The sequence below is a fragment of the Schistocerca americana genome, chromosome 7, assembly GCF_021461395.2.
Source record: "Schistocerca americana isolate TAMUIC-IGC-003095 chromosome 7, iqSchAmer2.1, whole genome shotgun sequence".
NCBI classification, from domain to species: domain Eukaryota; kingdom Metazoa; phylum Arthropoda; class Insecta; order Orthoptera; family Acrididae; genus Schistocerca; species Schistocerca americana.
The window spans coordinates 502,931,052-502,951,422 of NC_060125.1; the positions used below are offsets into that span (position 1 = coordinate 502,931,052).

General features: G+C 39.7%; 1 protein-coding gene across 1 annotated transcript in view; it reads right to left on the reverse strand.

Moving 5' to 3' along the window:
* Positions 1-519: 519 nt before the first annotated feature.
* LOC124622386 (CD82 antigen-like) overlaps positions 520-20,371 on the reverse strand; it is a 114,243-nt gene continuing 94,391 nt past the window's right edge. Inside the window, exon 5 of the mRNA XM_047148075.1 lies at positions 520-1,537. Coding sequence (XP_047004031.1) covers positions 1,376-1,537 — 162 coding nt within the window. The 3' untranslated portion in view covers positions 520-1,375. The remainder of the gene's footprint in view (positions 1,538-20,371) is intronic.

Below are 20,371 nucleotides of genomic sequence, written 5' to 3' on the forward strand. Positions count from 1 at the left end.
AAAAAAAGAAAGAAAAAAATTGCAAGCTTTTTGAATGAATCCTCTCTTTCTTAGGCTAGACTACAAACACAAACACACACACACCTGTGCCCCTACATGTTGCTGGCTCGACATACAATGCTTTTCAGTGAGGGGTCTCCTTTATTCCCACAATATTTACATTCTACCAGATCTTTCCCACTATAATTATTCATGTTTAAAATTACATACTTTGAAAGATACTGAATATATACATTAGTGTGTGTTTCCAAGTTAATGGTATAGCATCTCAGAAATTAAAATTTGTCTCACTCCACTAAAAAATTATAAGAAACAGTCGCTATTTTACATAAACATTTCAATGTATAACTCAAACTATCATCTCATTAATGATTGACTACTATAATCCAGGTTCAGCAATACCATTCTGAAAATAATATTTTATGGACACTGTGTTAATTTTGAAAAAATATGTTATATCCATTAAATAGATAACTTTTGCCATAATTTCCATCTACTACATAAATAGATATTCGACATGAAATGCATTCTACATTAAAATTTATTTATTATAATAAAACAAAAGAAAATGTTACCAAAACCAAAACAATGGTTATGGATATTTGTATTTCACAGGATTGCAAAAACAATGGCTATGGATATTTGTATTTCACAGGATTGCAAATAATAAATTTGAAGACGTCAGATGAAAATAAAGCACCAAAATCTGCAGTAGTGGGTAATCAGATTTGTTTTTAATTAAAATATGCCACTACCTTAATATTTACATAACATTACATTGACTCTTACATCAGAGGAACATAAACCACAGAGATGACACAGGGCTAACAGCTACAGCAGTCTATATTAAATGGTGTTTTAATTAAATTATACCAGTATCTACAATATTTACATAACATTATATTGCTTTGAAAGTCTTCATTCATCATGTGCCCATGTTAAACACAAGAACTGCAATATTGGTGTGGCATTTATTTTAAAAACATATGTTGAACTAGTTATTCTACTTTCACTGTGTACCACAAGTAGCTTTTAACCTCTGTATATTATTTTAGCAGTATAAGGTAATTCTGAAAATGAGTTACCAAATCATACTGCCAGTTTCTGTTACATCAGTTACATTTAGCCTACTTTGTGGATTCAAGAATCTCAGACTAGCAGTATATGAGGAAATGTCACTCTCATAAATGCACCACCTTCTTCTGTCGGTACCTGTAACACTGGGAGGGTTCTGCTTTGCAGTTACACGAGCTATTATTTCAGCACTGGGAGCATAGCAGAACGTCCCACATCTTCCTCTACTCCAGTGACGATCCTCCCAAGGATATGCTGTTTCTGCATTTGTAAAGTCACATCCTGGGAGGTCTAGCCGCCTTCACGCAGGTCGATCCAGATGAGATGGATCGCGCGGCAGTTTCACACATACAAGCAGAGTGCTCAGGACCACAGACAACTCTACCAGTACTAGTGTCAAACTCCCAGCTAGAAACATAGCACTGTGCTGCTTTAGCCAAGCCTCTAGCCTCTTTGAACACCCCTGCAACAAACAATGCAACTTAGAATTGTTACTAAGGGACATTGAAAGGGTTACTGAAAGGATGAAATAATTTGAAAATTTATAGACAAATAACACAACAAAATACAGGGCATATCAAAAAGAATCATCTAATTTGGCATGTTTATATTTCAAAAATTAATAAACATATACAATGAATTTTGTTTTTTGCAGAATGGAAAACTTTAAAAGCATTTTTTTTCATGTCTTTTCATAGGTGTTCAATATGTCCCCCTCGAGATGCATGGCATATGTCAATGAGATATTCAAATTGCTCCCACACTGCAATGAGCATGTCTTGAGTTACAGCTTCCACAGCTGCCAATATGTGATGTCTCAGGTCATTCATTGTTGTTGGTAATGGAGGCACATAAACAGGGTCTTTTATCAACCCCTCACAAGAAATAGTCACATACAGTCAGGTCCAGTGACCTTGGGTAATGTAAGACTGAATCATTTGGTCCAGTGCAACTGATCCATCATTCAGTAATCCTTTGATTTAAAAATCCCCACACTTCCAGATGCCAGTGTGGTGGTGCCCCACCCTGCTGGTAAATGAAGTCATCTATCTGCGGGAAAAGAAAGTTCTCAAACATTTTGAGATATGTGTTTCCTGTAATAGTGTTCTCGGCAAAGAAAACTGGACCATACATCTTTTCCTATGAAACTGCGCAACACACATTAAATTTTGGAGAGTCCCTCTCATGGTGTACAACTTCATGTGGTTGTTCCATATCGCATATTCTCACCTTATGATGGTTCACTGTTCCATTTAAATGGAATAATGCCTCATCATTAAATACTAAGCATGGAATAAAACTGTATCTTCCATCTTGCTAAGAACAAAATTACAGAACTCCACATGTGTTTGTTTGTCATCTTCACGAAGAGCTTGCAGTAGTTGGATTTTGTATGGTTTCATGTGTAAACGTCAATGCAACACACATCAGACAGGCATCGGAGGCATGTTGACCTGTTGAGCTGCATGGTGAATGGATTTCTGCGGACTCCTTGTGAAACTATGGCTGATGCGTTCTACATCTGTATCAGATGCTCGGGGACAGCCCTGCAATTTGCCTTTACATAGACAACCTGTTTCTCGGAATTGTTCATGCCATCATCCAATTTTTCCCGAGGGCATGCTGCTTTACTGTATGGTTAAATGATGATGGCGTCCTCTTGGGTAAAATATTCTGGAGGTAAAATAGTCCCCCATTTGGATCTCCAGGCGGGGACTACTCAAGAGGATGTCATTATCAGGAGAAAGAAAACTGGCGTTCTACGGATCGGAGCATGGAATGTCAGATCCCTTAATCGGGCAGGTAGGTTAGAGAATTTAAAAAGGGAAATGGATAGGTTGAAGTTAGATATAGTGGGAATTAGTGAAGTTCGGTGGCAGGAGGAACAAGACTTTTGGTCAGGAGAATACAGGATCATAAATACAAAATCAAATAGGGGTAATGCAGGAGTAGCTTTAATAATGAATAGGAAAATAGGAGTGCAGGTAAGCTACTACAAACAGCATAGTGAACGCATTATTGTGGCCAAGATAGACATGAAGCCCATGCCTACTACAGTAGTACAAGTTTATATGCCAACTAGCTCTGCAGATGACAAAGAAATTGAAGAAATGTATGATGAAGTCAAAGATTATTCAGATAGCGAAGGGAGACAAAAATTTAATAGTCATGGGTGACTGGAATTTGGTAGTAGGAAAAGGGAGAGAAGGAAACACAGTGGGTGAATATGGATTGGGGCTAAGAAATGAAAGAGGAAGCCGCCTGGTAGAATTTTGCACAGAGCACAACTTAATCATAGCTAACACTTGGTTCAAGAATCATGAAAGAAGGTGGTATACATGGAAGAACCCTGGAGATACTGACAGGTTTCAGATAGATTATATAATGGTAAGACAGAGATTTAGGAACCAGGTTTTAAATTGTAAGACATTTCCAGGGGCAGATGTGGACTCTGACCACAATCTATTAGTTATAAACTGTAGATTAAAACTGAACAAACTGCAAAAAGGTGGGAATTTAAGGAGATGGGACCTGGATAAACTGACTAAACCAGAGGTTATACAGAGTTTCAGGGAGAGCATAATGGAACAATTGGCAGGAATGGGGGAAAGAAATACAGTAGAAGAAGAATGGGTAGCTTTGAGGGATGAAGTAGTGAAGGCAGCAGAGAATAAAGTAGGTAAAAAGACAAGGGGTAGTAGAACTCCTTGGGTAACAGAAGAAATATTGAATTTAATTGATGAAAGGAGAAAATATAAAAATGCAGTAAATGAAGTGGGCAAAAAGGAATGCAAACGTCTCAAAAATGAGATTGACAGGAAGTGCAAAATGGCTAAGCAGGGATGGCTGGAGGACAAATGTAAGGTTGTAGAGGCTTATCTCACTAGGGGTAAGATAGATCTTCCTACAGGAAAATTAAAGAGACCTTTGGAGAAAAGAGAACCACATGTATGAATATCAAGAGCTCAGATGGAAACCCAGTTCTAAGCATAGAAGGGAAAGCAAAAAAGTGGAAGGAGTATATAGAGGGTCTATACAAGGGCGATGTACTTGAGGACAATATTACGGAAATGGAAGAGGATGTAGATGAAGATGAAATGGGAGATATGATAGTGCGTGAAGAGTTTGACAGAGCACTGAAAGACCTGAGTCGAAACAAGTCCCCGGGAGTAGACAACATTCCATTAGAACTACTGACGGCCTTGGGAGAGCCAGTCCTGACAAAACTCTACCATGTGGTGAGCAAGATGTATGAGACAGGCGAAATACCCTCAGACTTCAAGAAGAATATAATAATTCCAATCCCAAAGAGAGTAGGAGTTGACAGATGTGAAAATTACCGAACAATCAGTTTAATAAGCCACAGCTGCAAAATACTAACACGAATTCTTTACAGACGAATGGAAAAACTGGTAGAAGCTGAACTCGGGGAAGATCAGTTTGGATTCCGTAGAAATATTGGAACACGTGAGGCAATACTGACCCTACGACTTATCTTAGAAGGTAGATTAAGGAAAGGCAAACCTACGTTTCTAGCATTTGTAGACGTAGAGAAAGCGTTTGACAATGTTGACTGGAATACACTCTTTCAAATTCTGAAGGTGGCAGGGGTAAAATACAGGGAGCGAAAGGCTATATACAATTTGTACAGAAACCAGATGGCAGTTACAAGAGGCGAGGGACATGAAAGGGAAGCAGTGGTTGGGAAGGGAGTCAGACAGGGTTGTAGCCTATCCCCGATGTTATTCAATCTTTATATTGAGCAAGCAGTGAAGGAAACAAAAGAAATTTGTACAGAAACCAGATGGCAGTTACAAGAGTCGAGGGACATGGAAGGGAAGCAGTGGTTGGGAAGGGAGTCAGACAGGGTTGTAGCCTATCCCCGATGTTATTCAATCTTTATATTGAGCAAGCAGTGAAGGAAACAAAAGAAAAATTCGGAGTAGGTGTTAAAATCCATGGAGAAGTAATAAAAACTTTGAGGTTCGCCGATGACATTGTAATTCTGTCAGAGACAGCAAAGGACTTGGAAGAGCAGTTGAATGGAATGGACAGTGTTTTGAAAGGAGGATATAAGATGAACATCAACAGAAGCAAAACGAGGATAATGGAATGTAGTCGAATTAAGTCGGGTGATGCTGATGGAATTAGATCAGGAAATGAGACACTTAAAGTAGTAAAGGAGTTTTGCTATTTGGGGAGTAAAATAACTGATGATGGTCGAAGTAGAGAGGATATAAAATGTAGACTGGCAATGGCAAGGAAAGCGTTTCTGAAGAAGAGAAATTTGTTAACATGGAATATAGATTTAAGTGTCAGGAAGTCATTTCTGAAAGTATTTGTATGGAGTGTGGCCATGTATGGAAGTGAAACATGGACGATAAATAGTCTGGACAAGAAGAGAATAGAAGCTTTTGAAATGTGGTGCTACAGAAGAATGCTGAAGATTAGATGGGTAGATCACATAACTAATGAGGAGGTATTGAATAGGATTGGGGAGAAGAGAAGTTTGTGGCACAACTTGACTAGAAGAAGGGATCGGTTGGTAGGACATGTTCTGAGGCATCAAGGGATCACCAATTTAGTATTGGAAGGCAGCGTGGAAGGTAAAAATTGTAGAGGGAGACCAAGAGATGAATACACTAAGCAGATTCAAAAGGATGTAGGTTGCAGTAGGGACTGGAAGATGAAGAAGGTTGCACAGGATAGAGTAGCATGGAGAGCTGCATCAAACCAGTCTCAGGACTGAAGACCACAACAACAACAATCATCTAATGCTCCGTGCTGTAGTAGGAGTACAAAAGTCATGCTGAACAGTTATTACTGACCCGCACTGTGCAAAACATAGAACAAAAAATGCTTTCTGTTGTCCCAACACCATTTTTACTAGAACTGAACTGGGCGCACACTGCTGCTATCTAGTGCGAGCCATGTAAAACTAAAGAGTTTGCTCTTTCCAACAGTATGTTGTTCAAGCATATATCTCAAAGAACATAATAGTTACAATGTTTTAAACTGTAAGATTGTTTTTGATGCACCCTGTATATTTCAAGAGAGAAAAGTATGATCCTACCTCATGAAAATGAGTTAACATGACAGTTATGTGAAAAATCCATGCACATTTTAAAAATTTTAGACATTCATACAGAAATTACTTTCTTCTCTTTTATAAACCAGCAACAATTATTTCTTTGTTATCTTACATTAGAAGCTTACTAAAATGCTTCAGAACTGCAGTGAATATTCAGCATGTTGAGGACATAGCTTCAGTTGATGCTAGGTGATAGGAGACTAATGATATTCATTTGCCACTTGTAAAATGACTAGCATTTGTAATCAGTATAGAAATACAAGCTTGAAAGATAACTGTCCTGAGTAGCTGGGTGCAATATGTTAACCACATTTCCAGCTGCTTAAAGGAAGCCTCATTGAAGGCTTTTGCAATGCCAACTTACCACAGTCTTTCATTTGTTATTCAAATGCATGGTTTCTGTTCCTTCAAAAGAATAGACACATGCAGATCCTGCAGCTGTGAAACACTATATGTAAACCGAACAAAGATGACTGCTATCAGCTGCAGTGGGACACTAAGTGACAGGGACTGTGGAGAGGTGGCGGTCAGTGGGAGTGTGGATCAGCCATGAGGTGTACTGAGATGGTCCGTGCTGTTGCAATAATGCTGTGTCCTGCCTAGTAAACAGGAGATCCCGGGTTTGAATACTCGTCCAGTGCACATTTTCGCTCATCGCTGCTAATTCCACTTAATGTCCTGCTGCAGCTGATAGCAGTCATCCCCCTTCAATATATGTATAGTTTTTCATTTGTATCTCACACTTCATTAAATGATTCTAGTTTGCTTGGTTAACATTAGACTGAAACCTTTAGTAAATAAAGCTTGGGAAAACATTTGCCAATAGAGTTGTCTTGAGGGAGTCTTTACTCTGATGTAAAATTTTAAAGGAACCTACACATATTAGGCAAGAAACTATAGGCTGCAGGAATTTAAGAACATGTCAAGTACTGGCAACTTCTATGAATTATCTAAATTTTTAATAGTGGAGACACTGTTAGTGCTTTACAGAGTAATGTTTCTAGTAAAACAAAAACCAGTAATATTAGTCAAAGTAGCTGTTTGTGTGTGTGTGTGTGGAGGGTGGGGGGGGGGGGGGCAGCTGCACATTACAGGCATTTTAAGCAGGAAAAATGTGAAACAAATATGTAGGAAGAGTGGTACTAGTAGGTGCATATACAAAATAATATGCATTGAAACTAGTAGACAATTCCATACTTTATTAGCAAAGTACACAATACACTGTGACACTCAAGACAGAGGCACAGAGCAAACTGAAATCAGAGTCCAGGACAAGTTCAAGTTCAAGTGGCTCCGAGCACTATGGGACTCAACTGCTGTGGTCATAAGTCCCCTAGAACTTAGAACTACTTAAACCTAACTAACCTAAGGACAGCACACAACACCCAGCCATCACGAGGCAGAGAAAATCTCTGACCCCGCCGGGAATCGAACCCGGGAACCCAGGCGTGAGAAGCGAGAACGCTACCGCACGAGCACGAGATGTGGGCGTATAGTCCAGGATATTACTACTGCCTGTTGCTAAGGGCAGCAGTATCAATGTTTACAGTCAGAGATGATAAACACTCGTTATGTCACCACAAATCCAAGGAATGATATTATATTGGTGGACCTGCCATTAACACTGTATGTTATTTAAGTGTAGCATGCAGGTTATACTAAAACTTCCTTTACTAATGTACTTCTTGAATTATTTTGGACAACAGAAGGTTTGTCGGATGGGGGCTCTATGGATTTCAAAAAGCCGAGTTTAAAAGTGCATTAATTGTTAAACATTTTTTTAGAATAACTTTTTATCAAATCATCTACGAAAACACTGGTATTGGGCCACATTGGGCCACACAGAAGTTGAATGCCCACCAGAACAAATGGATCTCAATGGACGATAGATGGCAATGCTGCACTTGCCTAGTGAGCATACCACCACCTCGTCATGTAAATAGACTGGCTAATAGTGTCACTTGTAGCTGGAATAAATACTGCTGCACCTCGGCCCATTGGTCATTTGTGTACTTCAGCTGGTAAGGTTCATTAGTCTCCACTGTACTACTGTCCACTGGTCAGCGACTTCACTTTGGCATTGGTTCTCCTCTTTGGTCTCAATTGAGATTGTGGCTCTAATTGACCTGTCAGCAGCACTGTGCTGAAGGTTTCTTGCTCTTCATTCTTGCATAGGTTGCTATTGACTTGCTCTTGTGGTGCCGGGTCCACTGTTCAGTCAGCCTGGTTGCTCGACTTGGGTGTGAGTTTTGAGTCCCATCTGTAGGTTGTCTTCCTACCTTGCATCACCACAGTTTCTCTATGTTTTCTGATGTGTTCACCAGTATCCAGCCGCTTATGGACCCAGCGGTTGGCAATGAGGAAAAAGGAAGTTGTTCTGTAGCAAGGAAGCTAAATTGGTTAGCCTGCTCAAGCAACAGTAGCTGCTGATGCAGCAGATACAGATGGACTTGTTACAAAAGTTGCTTCAGCTGTTGGTGGACAAACTTTGTGTGCAGGAGGTCACTGCACCCCGGGGACCAGCGCCCCCTGCACTCGACACCACATTCCATCCTCTGTCGCTTCCTCCTTTCACTGACACTACAGAGGACTGGGGCACATATTTGCATCAACTGAAGCAGCATTTCATGGCATTTCAAGTCATGGATGACTCATTGCAGTAATTGTTCTTTCTGTCTTGGGAGTCACCGGACAAGTTTTATCTCCTCCAAGAATTGGTGCGTCTGTCTGACCCCGTTGCCCTCTTCTACCAGCAGATATGCACTCTGTTGACTAATTATTATTCCCAGCGGTACCATGTGCTTGCCTCCAGACTAGAATTTCGTCAATACCATAAACAATTGGGACAGTCATATCACTCACAGGTCACAGATTTACAAGGACTCAGCCAAAAATGTGATTTTATTTGCCCCAATCAAGGCTGTAAGGCTTCCTATGCTGACGACCATTGATTTTTGATGTGATGATTCAATGCAGCTGACCCAGAGGTTCACAAGGAGGCATTGAAACTGGATAACCTCTCATTGGAAGACATCTTATACATCACTCATTCATTTGAAATTGCACAGGTGGCTAACGAATATTTCATGGTAAGGCTGCAAGTGGCTGCGTTTCACATGTTACCACATGCCCCACCTCAGCATCATAAACAAAGGATGACGTCAGGTTGAGCAATGTCATGGTTGTCCAATGTCTCTGTGACTTCTGAGCCTCCAGTTGCCGCTCAACGGCAGCTATGGGGGCCGCGCCCTTTGTGCTCGCAGTGGTTTTCCTCTCACTCCTGAGCAGACTGTCCAGATTGCTGGTGTTACTGTACACGCTGTGGCAAGGAGTGGCACTTCTGCTCAGTATGTTGTAGTCACATGACCTGGCCCCACCCAGCACCGTGACCACACCAGGACAAGGTACAGGTGCTGCAGACAGTGGTGCTCCAGGGCAACCTCTTCACACAAAAATTGTTTTTCATGCTTCATATGTCTCGCCTGGACATCCGGTTTCATGTAGACATTGGGGCCACCATCACTTTGATCAATCAGGTGACTTATGTCTGATGGGGTTCACCTGACTTGTCTCCACCCTCGTGCAATTTGTTGGCCTATGGAGACCGTGTGATTCCTCTTTGTGGGCAGTTTTTGATTGCAGCAGTGTAAAAATATATTACCCAGCTTTTGACACTCTTTGCCATCGACCATCCATCAGCTAACAACATTTTTTGTATTAATGCCTTCATGGCATTTGGATTTTCTATCTCAGATTAAGTGAAGGTGTTTTCCAGGAAATGGAGTTTCCATCTCCTTTCAACAAGTTTGGGGTGTGCTTCATACTTTCAGGCACACATAACCCTTTGGCCGGGTGCCACGCCTCCTTTTTACCATGCCACACTAATTCTGGTGGCTGCTGTGAAGCAGGAATTCAATTGTCTCCAGGCTGTTGGGGTTGTCGAACCTGTCAAATCTAGTGCATGGGTCAAACACTCGGTCATCATCCGGATTACATGGTTTTAGGGCAAGTTCAACTATTATGCTAAGTTCTCCGCCAGATAGACCACACTGTGCAACCCATAAATCAGTTGCATAAAATGGGGGTCCTGTAGAACAGGACCCCTGCTTGTGATCAGGCTTTTGTCATTCTGAAAACCATGCTGACATCCACATCCTGTCTCAAGCCCTATTCTCCCCGATCAACTATTTGTTGTGGCAGCCGATGTGTCTGCCTACAGTATTACCGCAGTCTTGGCACACAGGAATAGGGATATAGGGATGGTTCTGGCAGCCAATAACATATGCATCCAAAACCCTGACCCCAACACAGCGCAACTATACACAAATTGAAAAGGAGGCCTTCGCAATAGTGTTTGCAATTGAGAAATTTCATGTCTATATTTTGGAACACAGTTCTCTCTAATTACAGATCACAAGCTGTTGGTGGCATTATTTGGGCAGTTTTCCAATCTTCCAGAATAAAAAGCGTAATGCCTCCCGCACTGGGTGCTGTTCCCCAGTGCCTACAATTATACTGTCTAGTACAAGCCGACAGCACAGCATTATAATGCCGATGCACAGTTCTGTCTACCGGCTGGCCGGGACCCAGATTTTGACAAGGAGGAGGTCCCCTTCTTCCACATCAATGCCAAATGTCAACACACGTTGGACAGTTTTCTCTTTACGGCCAAGAGTGTTGCTGCTGCAATGTGCCGGGCCCCCACCAGGCGACAGGTCCTTCACTATGTAATCCATGGCATGCCCCATTATCTCTCTCATCAACTGACAACAGTGTTCCATCCTTGGACACAGCTTTCTCACCGCCTCTCAGTTGTTGATGGTATCATCCTTTTGGATATTAATACGTATGCACTTCAAGTGGTTGTTCTGGTGGAACTGCATCTTCAGTGTTGAGTTTGCTCCACTGGAGTCATTGGGACATGTCCCGCATGAAGATGCTGGCACACCATGATGTGTACTGGCCTGGGAACAATGGCGATATTGGAAAAGTGGTCTGTAGTTGTGCAGCATACGCCTAGTACTAGGCAGTGCCTCCTCAATCTTTTGCCCCCTGGCCTGATCCTCACCTCTCTTGGAACCATGTCTATCTCGATTTCACATGCCTATTCTTGGATTCTCTGTGGTTGCTCATTTTAGATGATTATTCAAAGTACCCCTAAGTCATACGCATGGTATCCACCACAACCGGGGCACGCTTACTGTCTTAGGCCAAATTTAGGCCATTGAAGGTTGCCTAGCACATAGGTCTCTGACAATGGCCCACAATTCACAGTCTCTGACTTTGAGGACTTCTTTGCCAACAATAGCATAAAACACATCTGTAGCCCCCATTCCAGCCTTCCTCCAATGATGAAGCTGAATGTCTGGTCTGGACTTTTAAGCAGCTGATGAAGAGGGCTAGTGAATCATCCTCTGCTATGGCGGCACTTACTTTGGTTTAGAGAACTTATCACACCATACTAATTAACAATCATAGCCTGCGGAGTACCACCATGGTCACCAGCATCGGCCGTTGCTTCATCTGCTGACACCATTGATGCTGGAACCTTGCTCATGTCTGTCTGGGTATTACACCCTGGGAACTGTTGTGTAGGCATGCTCCTGCAGGAGTACAGAGGCTTGGACATCAGCAATGGTAATGTCCATCCATGGGTGACAAGTTATGTTGGTCCAAAGACAGAAGGGGCTTGAGCACCATCACCACATCCAGCTTTGACCTCAGACACAAGCATCCCCTCCCCAGCCCCTCTTCCACTGCCTTCTGGCACCAATGTGCCACAATGGCCAGAACCCCGAGTGGCTGCAAATGTCTCGTTTTCACCCAGGCTCTCCCTGTGGACCAGTGGTTCTCCATGGCATGCCCATCTCCAGCAATGTCCCAATGGACACTGGCAACCACATTTGGCAACCACATTTCCTCCTCACAGCCTACAGTTGATGAGACTGCACCTTTGCCCACACCTTTGTTTCACTTTTCATGGCACCATCTGGGGCACTTCCGCCCATATGCACCAGTTTTGGGGTGGGAGGGATCTGGTATCAGGCTGTGCAGAAGTTGAATTCCCACTGGAACAAATGGATTTTGATGGCTGATAGAGGGCAGTGTCCCTGCAGTGCACCATGTGAATACACTGGCTAGTAGTGTCCCTCACAGCTGGCCGGCATAAATACCACCTCATCTCAACCAGTCAGTTAGTTGTGGACTTTGGCTGATAGCATTCATTCGGTCTCTTCCATACTACTGTCTACTCATCAACAACTTTGCTTTGGTATTGGTTCTCCTCTTTGGTCTTGATTTGGATTGTGGCACTACTTGACCTGCTGAAAGAATTGTGTTGAAGGTCCGTAACACTGCGCCGTTGCATAGGTTGCTATTGACATGCTCTTGTTGTGTCAGGTCTGCCATTCAGTCGTCCAGGTTGCTGAAATAATGCTATAGAAGCTCCATTTTTTACATGAACGAAACAGAAAATGTTAAAAAATGAGCTGTATATAGTTGCTCACTGTGAAACAGGAGGAAGATAGGATATTGCAAGGGAAAACTATTCCAATGATAAAAGGTGTCAATCTACTTGCCAATACAGCACAGTTGTGGATAAGTCACAGGTTAGTGGTTAGTGGTTTAGTTTGTGGCTGTGGTGCAGAAGATGACACAGAAAATGTAATGCCGAGATGCTACAGGAGTCAAACCATGTATTGTAGTTTTGGAATGATGATAACTACTTAAGATACTATGTAAGGTGTTGAGAACTCTAGTGGCTAACAAATCAATGAAGAAGACAGAGAACGTGAAAATTACGTCACTTAACTAGTTACAAACACTTTGAGCATAAGGAGGACCAAAGGCTGACTTAATGGGTTTTTTATTTTTATTTTTATTTTTTATTTTTTCCAAGGATGAATTGTTGTATCTTTATTAGGCAGCTGACATACAATGTTTGATAAATACAACCATTTTGATTTCAAAAGTAAGATACCAAAATAAATACCTCACTGAAATTTTTCAGTGTTAAAATGTTTGCTTCATGTCTAGCTATTACCTGAGATTGTTGCTCAGTTTGATTAACGCTATTGTCAGGTTATGGTAATTCTGGATCTGATGATGACCATTGTACTCCAAAAATTTTGATACTATTGGTAATATGAAGATTCACTTTTATTTGGCTGATTATATTTCATTAAAATACTTAGGTATTCTTATAAATGAATTTAGCTTTGTTTTCACTCAGTCGGTTACTTACTAACACAAGAGAAAGACTGACGATATCCTTAAGAACTGGAATAATACGTGATTTTGGCAGAGCTTCTAATGTGGAGTTTCCATAATATGTTTCTATAAACAAGTTTTAACAAACTAAGGAAAATATAGATTCCCTCTTACCATAAAGGTGACACATTAAGTTGCAGACAGGCACAGCTAAAAGATGGTTATGCATTAGCTTTTGGTCACAGCAATCTGGTCCCAGCTGCCAGAGATGGCGATCATGCATGCATGAAGTGCTTGCTTGTGTGAATGAATTTGTGAATCTTTTCTTTTCTGATGAACGTTGTGGCCAAAAGCCAATGTGTAAGTGTCTTTTAGTTGTGCCTGTCTGGAACATAATGTGTCATCTCTACAGTAAGTAGAAATCTATCTTTTTCTTACATTTTTTATATTCTCACCTGGAGTTTCCACTGTTCCAGGTTCAAGAAAACATGCCTATTGCAGAAATGTTGCCTGTGGTTGTGAAAACTCCATTTATTGCAGCTTAAGAGCTGTTTGTTTGGAGATTTTCTGATAAAAACGTCAGACTCTGGCTTTCTGGGCACAGACTGCACTGCTTATTCTGCAAGCCCTGCCGGATTTGACTTGCTAATATATAAGAGAAAAGATATACCTAATTTTTGGAAATGGTATTTTTTTAAAATTCTGTTCTACATTTCCATGTAGTCCTCATAAAGTTCAAGTGTTGGAACTTGCTTGAATATTCTATAGTTGGAATTTGCTTAAATCTTCTGTGTGCAGTCTCTCATTTAATCAATATCTCATAAAACTGTCGTCATGCATGAATCTAACTGAATTCCAGGTAGCATGCTGGTCATAAAGTGCAATAATGCTGTGAGTGAATTTTATAAACTTACTGTCTCATGCTACCTCACTAGCTATGACCTGTTATTGGATATATGAATACCCATTTGCCAGAGTTTTGTAGTTAATGTGTTGGATTTTTCTATGACCTGTTAGGTATAACTTTTCTCAGCAGTTAGTAGGCATTACATTAAGATAATGTGCTGCGAACAGAAAGGCATGAGCAGGAATATGACATGTTTGAATCACTTAACCTGTGTCCTTCATTGTCGACATATATTTAAAAGAGTGTGGCATTCAATGATGGCTTGGAAACAGATATGAAATTCTCATAACAGTACAGTGAAACCATGTTCTTGATAATCGCAATATTAGCCATGGTGACATGGAGCAACAGTAAGTGATCTGAATATAGTATGTAAATCGTAGTCTCACTTCCACATTACAATTTACTATGTAAGAAGATTTATTGTGGAGTTACAAAATTAATGTCAGTAAACTTGATAACTGATGCTACAAAACAATATTTTATATTAAAATACTTAAGCAATTTAAACAAAGAAATACTCACCCTTTAAACAAAGAATGTTTAAAGGCACTCTGACCACAATCTATTGGTTATGAACTGTAGATTAAAACTGAAGAAACTGCAAAACAGTGGGGATTTGAGAAGATGGGATCTGGATAAACTGAAAGAACTAGAGGTTGTAGAGAGCTTCAGGGAGAGCGTTAGGGAACGATTGGCAAGAATGGGGGAAAGAAATACACTAGAAGAAGAATGGGTAGCTTTGAGGGATGAAATAGTGAAGGCAGCAGAGGATAAAATAGGTAAAAAGACAAGGACTAGTAGAAACCCTTGGGTAACAGAAGAAATATTGAATTTAATTGATGAAAGGAGAAAATATAAAAATGCAGTAATTGAAGCAGGCTAAAAGGAATACAAACATCTCAAAAATGAGATCGACAGGAAGTGCAAAATGGCTAAGCAGGGATGGCTAGAGGACAAATGTAAGGATGCATAGGCACATATCACTAGGGGTAAGATAGATACTGCCTACAGGAAAATTAAGGAGACCTTAGGGGAAAAGAGAACCACTTGTATGAATATCAAGAGCTCAGATGGAAACCCAGTTCTAAGCAAAGAAGGGAAAGCAGAAAAGTGGAAGATATATAGAGGGTCTATACAGGGGCGATGTTCTTGAGGACAATATTATGGAAATGGAAGAGGATGTAGATGAAGATGATATGATAGTGCGTGAAGAGTTTGACAGAGCACCGAAAGACCGAAGTCAAAACAAGGCCCTGAGAGTAGACAACATTCCATTAGAACTACTGGCAGCCTTGGGAGAGCCAGGCCAAACAAAACTCTACTATCTAGTGAGCAAGATGTATGAGACAGGCAAAATACTCTCAGACTTCAAGAAGAATATAATAATTCCAATCCCAAAGAAAGCAGGTGTTGACAGACATGAAAACTACTGAACTACCAGTTTAATAAGCCATGGCTGCAAAATACCAACACGAATTCTTTAGAGACGAATGGAAAAACTGGTAGAAGCCGACCTCGGGGAAGACCAGTTTGGATTCTGTAGAAATGTTGGAACACGTGACGCAATACTGGCTGTACGACTTATCTTAGAAAATAGATTAAGGAAAGGCAAACCTACGTTTCCAGCATTTGTAGACCTAGAGAAAGCATTTGACAATGTTGACTGGAATACTCTCTTTCAGATTCTGAAGGTGGCAGCGGTAAAATAAAGGGAGCGAAAGGCTATTTGCAATTTGTAGAGAAACCAGATGGCAGTTATAAGAGTCGAGGGGCATGAAAGGGAAGCAGTGGTTGGGAAGGGAGTGAGACAGGGTTGTAGCCTATCCGTCATGATATTCAATATGTATATTGAGCAAGCGGTAAAGGAAACAAAAGAAAAATTCAGAGTAGGAATTATAATCCATGGAGAAGAAATAAAAACTTTCAGGTTTGCCTATGACATTTTGATTCTGTCAGAGACAGCAAAGGACCTAGAAGAGCAGCTGAATGGAATGGACACTGTCTTGAAAGGAGGATGTAGATGAACATAAACAAAAGCAAAATGAGAATAATGGAATGTAGTCAAATTAAATTGGGCGATGCTGCCAGAATTAGATTAGGAAATGAATTGCTTAAAGTAGTAAATGAGTTTTGCTATTTGGGGAGCAAAATAACTAATGATGGTCGAAGTAGTGAGGATATAAAATGTAGACTGGCAATGGCAAGGAAAGGGTTTCTGAGGAAGAGAAATTTGTTAACATCGAGTATTGATTTAAGTGTCAGGAAGTAGTTTCTGAAAGTATTTGTATGGATTGTAACCATGTCTGGAAGTGAAATGTGGACAATAAATAGGTTGGAGAAAAAGAGAGTAGAAGCTTTTGAAATGTGGTGCTACAGAAGAATGCTGAAGATTAGATGGGTAGATCATGTAACTAATGAGGAGGTATTGAATAGAATTGGAGAGAAGAGAAATTTGTGGCACAACTTGACTAGAAGAAGGGATCGGTTGGCAGGATATGTTCTGAGGCATAAAGGGATCACCAATTCAGTATTGGAGGTTAGCGTGGAGGGTAAAAATTGTAGAGGGAGATCAAGAGATGAATACACTAAACAGATTCAGAAGGATGTAGGTTGGAGTAAGTACCGGGAGATGAAGAAGCTTGCACAGGGTAGAGTAGCATTGAGAGCTGCATAAACCAGTGTCTGGACTGAAGACCACAAAACAACAAGGCCATAATAATAACATGCTCGCATTATGATACAGTTGAGGACATGGCTGATTAGAAGAATGACCCCACAATAGTTTTGTGTGTATTAGTTAAGGCTTTGGTTAAATATTTAATTTAGTAGATGACCATCTTCAGCCATTGTATAATCTATTGTTAGACCCTCTTAAAATATCTGTAGATTCTTTTGGAAGTTTTACTTCAGTTTGTAAAGCACACTGCCTCATCTGAAACCTAATGAAAATCTATTAAAATTCTATGGAGCCACAATAATAAATTACATGAGCACTGAAGATGAGGATGTAGCCCTTTGTCAATCCAGCCAAAATGCAAATAAACAATAAAAAAAAAGGAGTCTTGTCTATTTACACACAAATAATGCAATTCATCAACTTTGTACAGGCTGCAGGACACTACGAATACAAAACCAAATCAATCATCATGAATGTGATTGCATAGTGTGATATGGAAGAAAAATAGATGGAACTGCAAGACATACAGCTTATTTGAAGGATGATTCTTCCAGCCACAAAGATTTCAATTTGATTCTTTCAGTGGTTAGGGTTACATACCAGATAAAGGCAGCATAGTGTGAGTGCCAGAGTTGAAATGCAGTGATAAAAGTGCAGCCTCTTTGGCTTTCATGCCTCAGAAGTGTTTAGAAATATCCAGTCTTAAAAAGAAAAAGGCTGCCAATTTTGGCTGACAACACAAATACTAATTCTGGAAAGAAGAACAGGAAGTGTAAAAACGTTATTATAAGTTGGACCAAACAGTGCAAATAACATAATAATACATCTAGGGCTCCTTCTCACAATGTGTAAATCACAATGGTGTCCAAACTGACATAGACTGCTTACTCACTGATCTACAGCTCCTAGTTGGTAACATTTTCCAACATTTTAGTACTTACACTCCACATGTTGAAAAACTGAAATCACTCTGTGAGTTCACTGAAGCAGACTACAACAATCTTTTAGGTCCTAATAAAATGACTCTATCAGCCACTAACGGAGTCATTTATGTTTTTCCTTCCTGTACCTTGACAAGTGCCCCCTCACCAGAAGCATTTTTTTAAACTGTGCTCTCCTTCATCTCCCTTCAGACTAGTTAACTATTTTCTCACGAGTATTCTGCGCATTAAAAAAGAAAGTGCAACTATAACTGAAGTTCCAACCAAATAAATAACTTGCACAATCCACAAAATCCTGAAGGTTTTTGACATCTGCTGTAAATCAATGAACCATTATTGGAATCTCTTCAGTCAATGAATCGGATCACCCTAGATAAAACCACCATCTGGACTGATGATCAAGAAGAAAAAAAGGAAACTGTGTCTGTCAGTTAGAAACACGTCTTATGTTAATGCTATAGCTCATTTCAAAACCTGCAACAGAATACTGAATTTAGTAAAACAGGCATCAGAGTAAATGCAACATGAGAAAAAGATAGGCACATTAGGTAACAAAATAAAGACATTATGGAATGTAGTGAAGGAGGAGACAGGTAGAATCAGAGATGAAAACTAGCAGGTAGTATTAGGAGTAAATGATACATTGATAACATATGAGCATAGCGTTGCAAAGCTTTGTAACAACTATTTCATAACTGTTACTGTAGATGCTGCCATGGAATACCACAGACTAACCATTAGAGATAACTTCAGTTTCATAACCGTTACTGTAGATGCTGCCATGGAATATCACAGACTAACCATTACAGATAACTTCAGTAATATGAATGTAACTCACTACGCCAGTAAAATAATCTCCACCTTATAATCTTTAAAAGGTACCCACCACTATGTACTGTGTAGAGGCTTGTGGAGTGTTTTTGTAGATGTAGATATAGAAAATCAAAAATTCTAGTGCTTATGTCAAAATATCAATAAAATTAATGAAAGAGTGTTCTTCTGAATTTTGTAACATATTAAGTTATTTGTGTAGCCAGTCATTTATCATTAGAACATTTCCTCAATTAGCTGAGACATATTGCAGTTAAGCACCCATATAAGAAAAGAGGTAAAGTGATGCCGTCAAAGTTCCATCCAGTTTCACTTTTGCCAGCAATATCAAAAATTTTAGAAAAGGTAATACACAAGTGGCTTCTCAACATCCCGACTGCAAATAATATATTATCATTGTTTCTGAAAAGGTTCTAATAATGAGAAGTTGTTACACATACAATTAGAATTACTTAATTCATTTGGCAATAAATTACGGACCACTGCTATATTCTGTTATTTCAAAGGAATTTGACTCCGTGAATCACAAACACTTTCAAATAAATTAGGATACTACACAGTAACAGAAAACACCACAAAATGTTTCAAATCTAATTTCTCTGACTGCAAGTAAAGGGCACTGAAAGAAAATAGTACTGTGTTAAACTATCAGTCACCATCCAAGTGGTAACTAATGTGTTGAGTGTTCCACAAGATTCCATGTTAGGGCCTCTACTTCTCCTTACATACACTTTTCATCATTAACATTACCAAATGCAATCCACTTGGTTTGTATATGATAAAGATCTATTAATGAAATTTTCATGAATGTTAATAAATGGTTCCTAGTCAATTCATCACCACAAAGCTTTGAAAAGAAAACTACATGCAATTCAGGATTTTTAAGGGGTTCTCACACCCCCCCCCCCCCCTCCTGAGTACATGTCTAAAATATGATGACAAGCACATAGAAAAAACTGACAGTGTAAAATTCTTAGAATTATGACTCAATAATAAATTCAACTGGAAGTGGCACACCACAGCACAGAACTGCCAAAACACTCAAATAAATTATTATTTGTATTACAGATGCAATCAAACATAGGTGGTATAAGAGTAAAAATGCTAGCACACTTTATTCACTTTTGTTCCATAATGTCATACACAATAATGTTTTTGGGGTAACTAATCAAGCCAAGGTGAAGTTTTCTGAGTACAAAAGCCTACAATATGTATTATTTAGTTGCAATTATTAAGATATTAAAGGATTAAGTAACTCACCGCACAAAATTTTCAGTGAAAAATAGGAGTTGCATGTTAAATCATAATCCTTTACATATAAACAGATTAAAGTTTTGTGTTAACATTGGAGGAGGTCTTTATTTATCATCAGTTTTGAGAAAATGGCTCATATCTGGCATTCTAACTTTTGCCTGTGATAAAACTACACAGCAAGAGTGATCCACTCATAATATCCATTGCATTTCATAAACAGTTCAAGGAACAGGAAAAGATTTTTAGCAAACAACAGCACACAAAGAGGAGAGTATTTTGCCATATGGTTGATACGTAAAACTCTCCTGTCTACCATGATTTTCATGTAACATGAGAACTGGAATGGGTTTGAAGGAAGAAAAGTGAATAACACACAAGTTTAT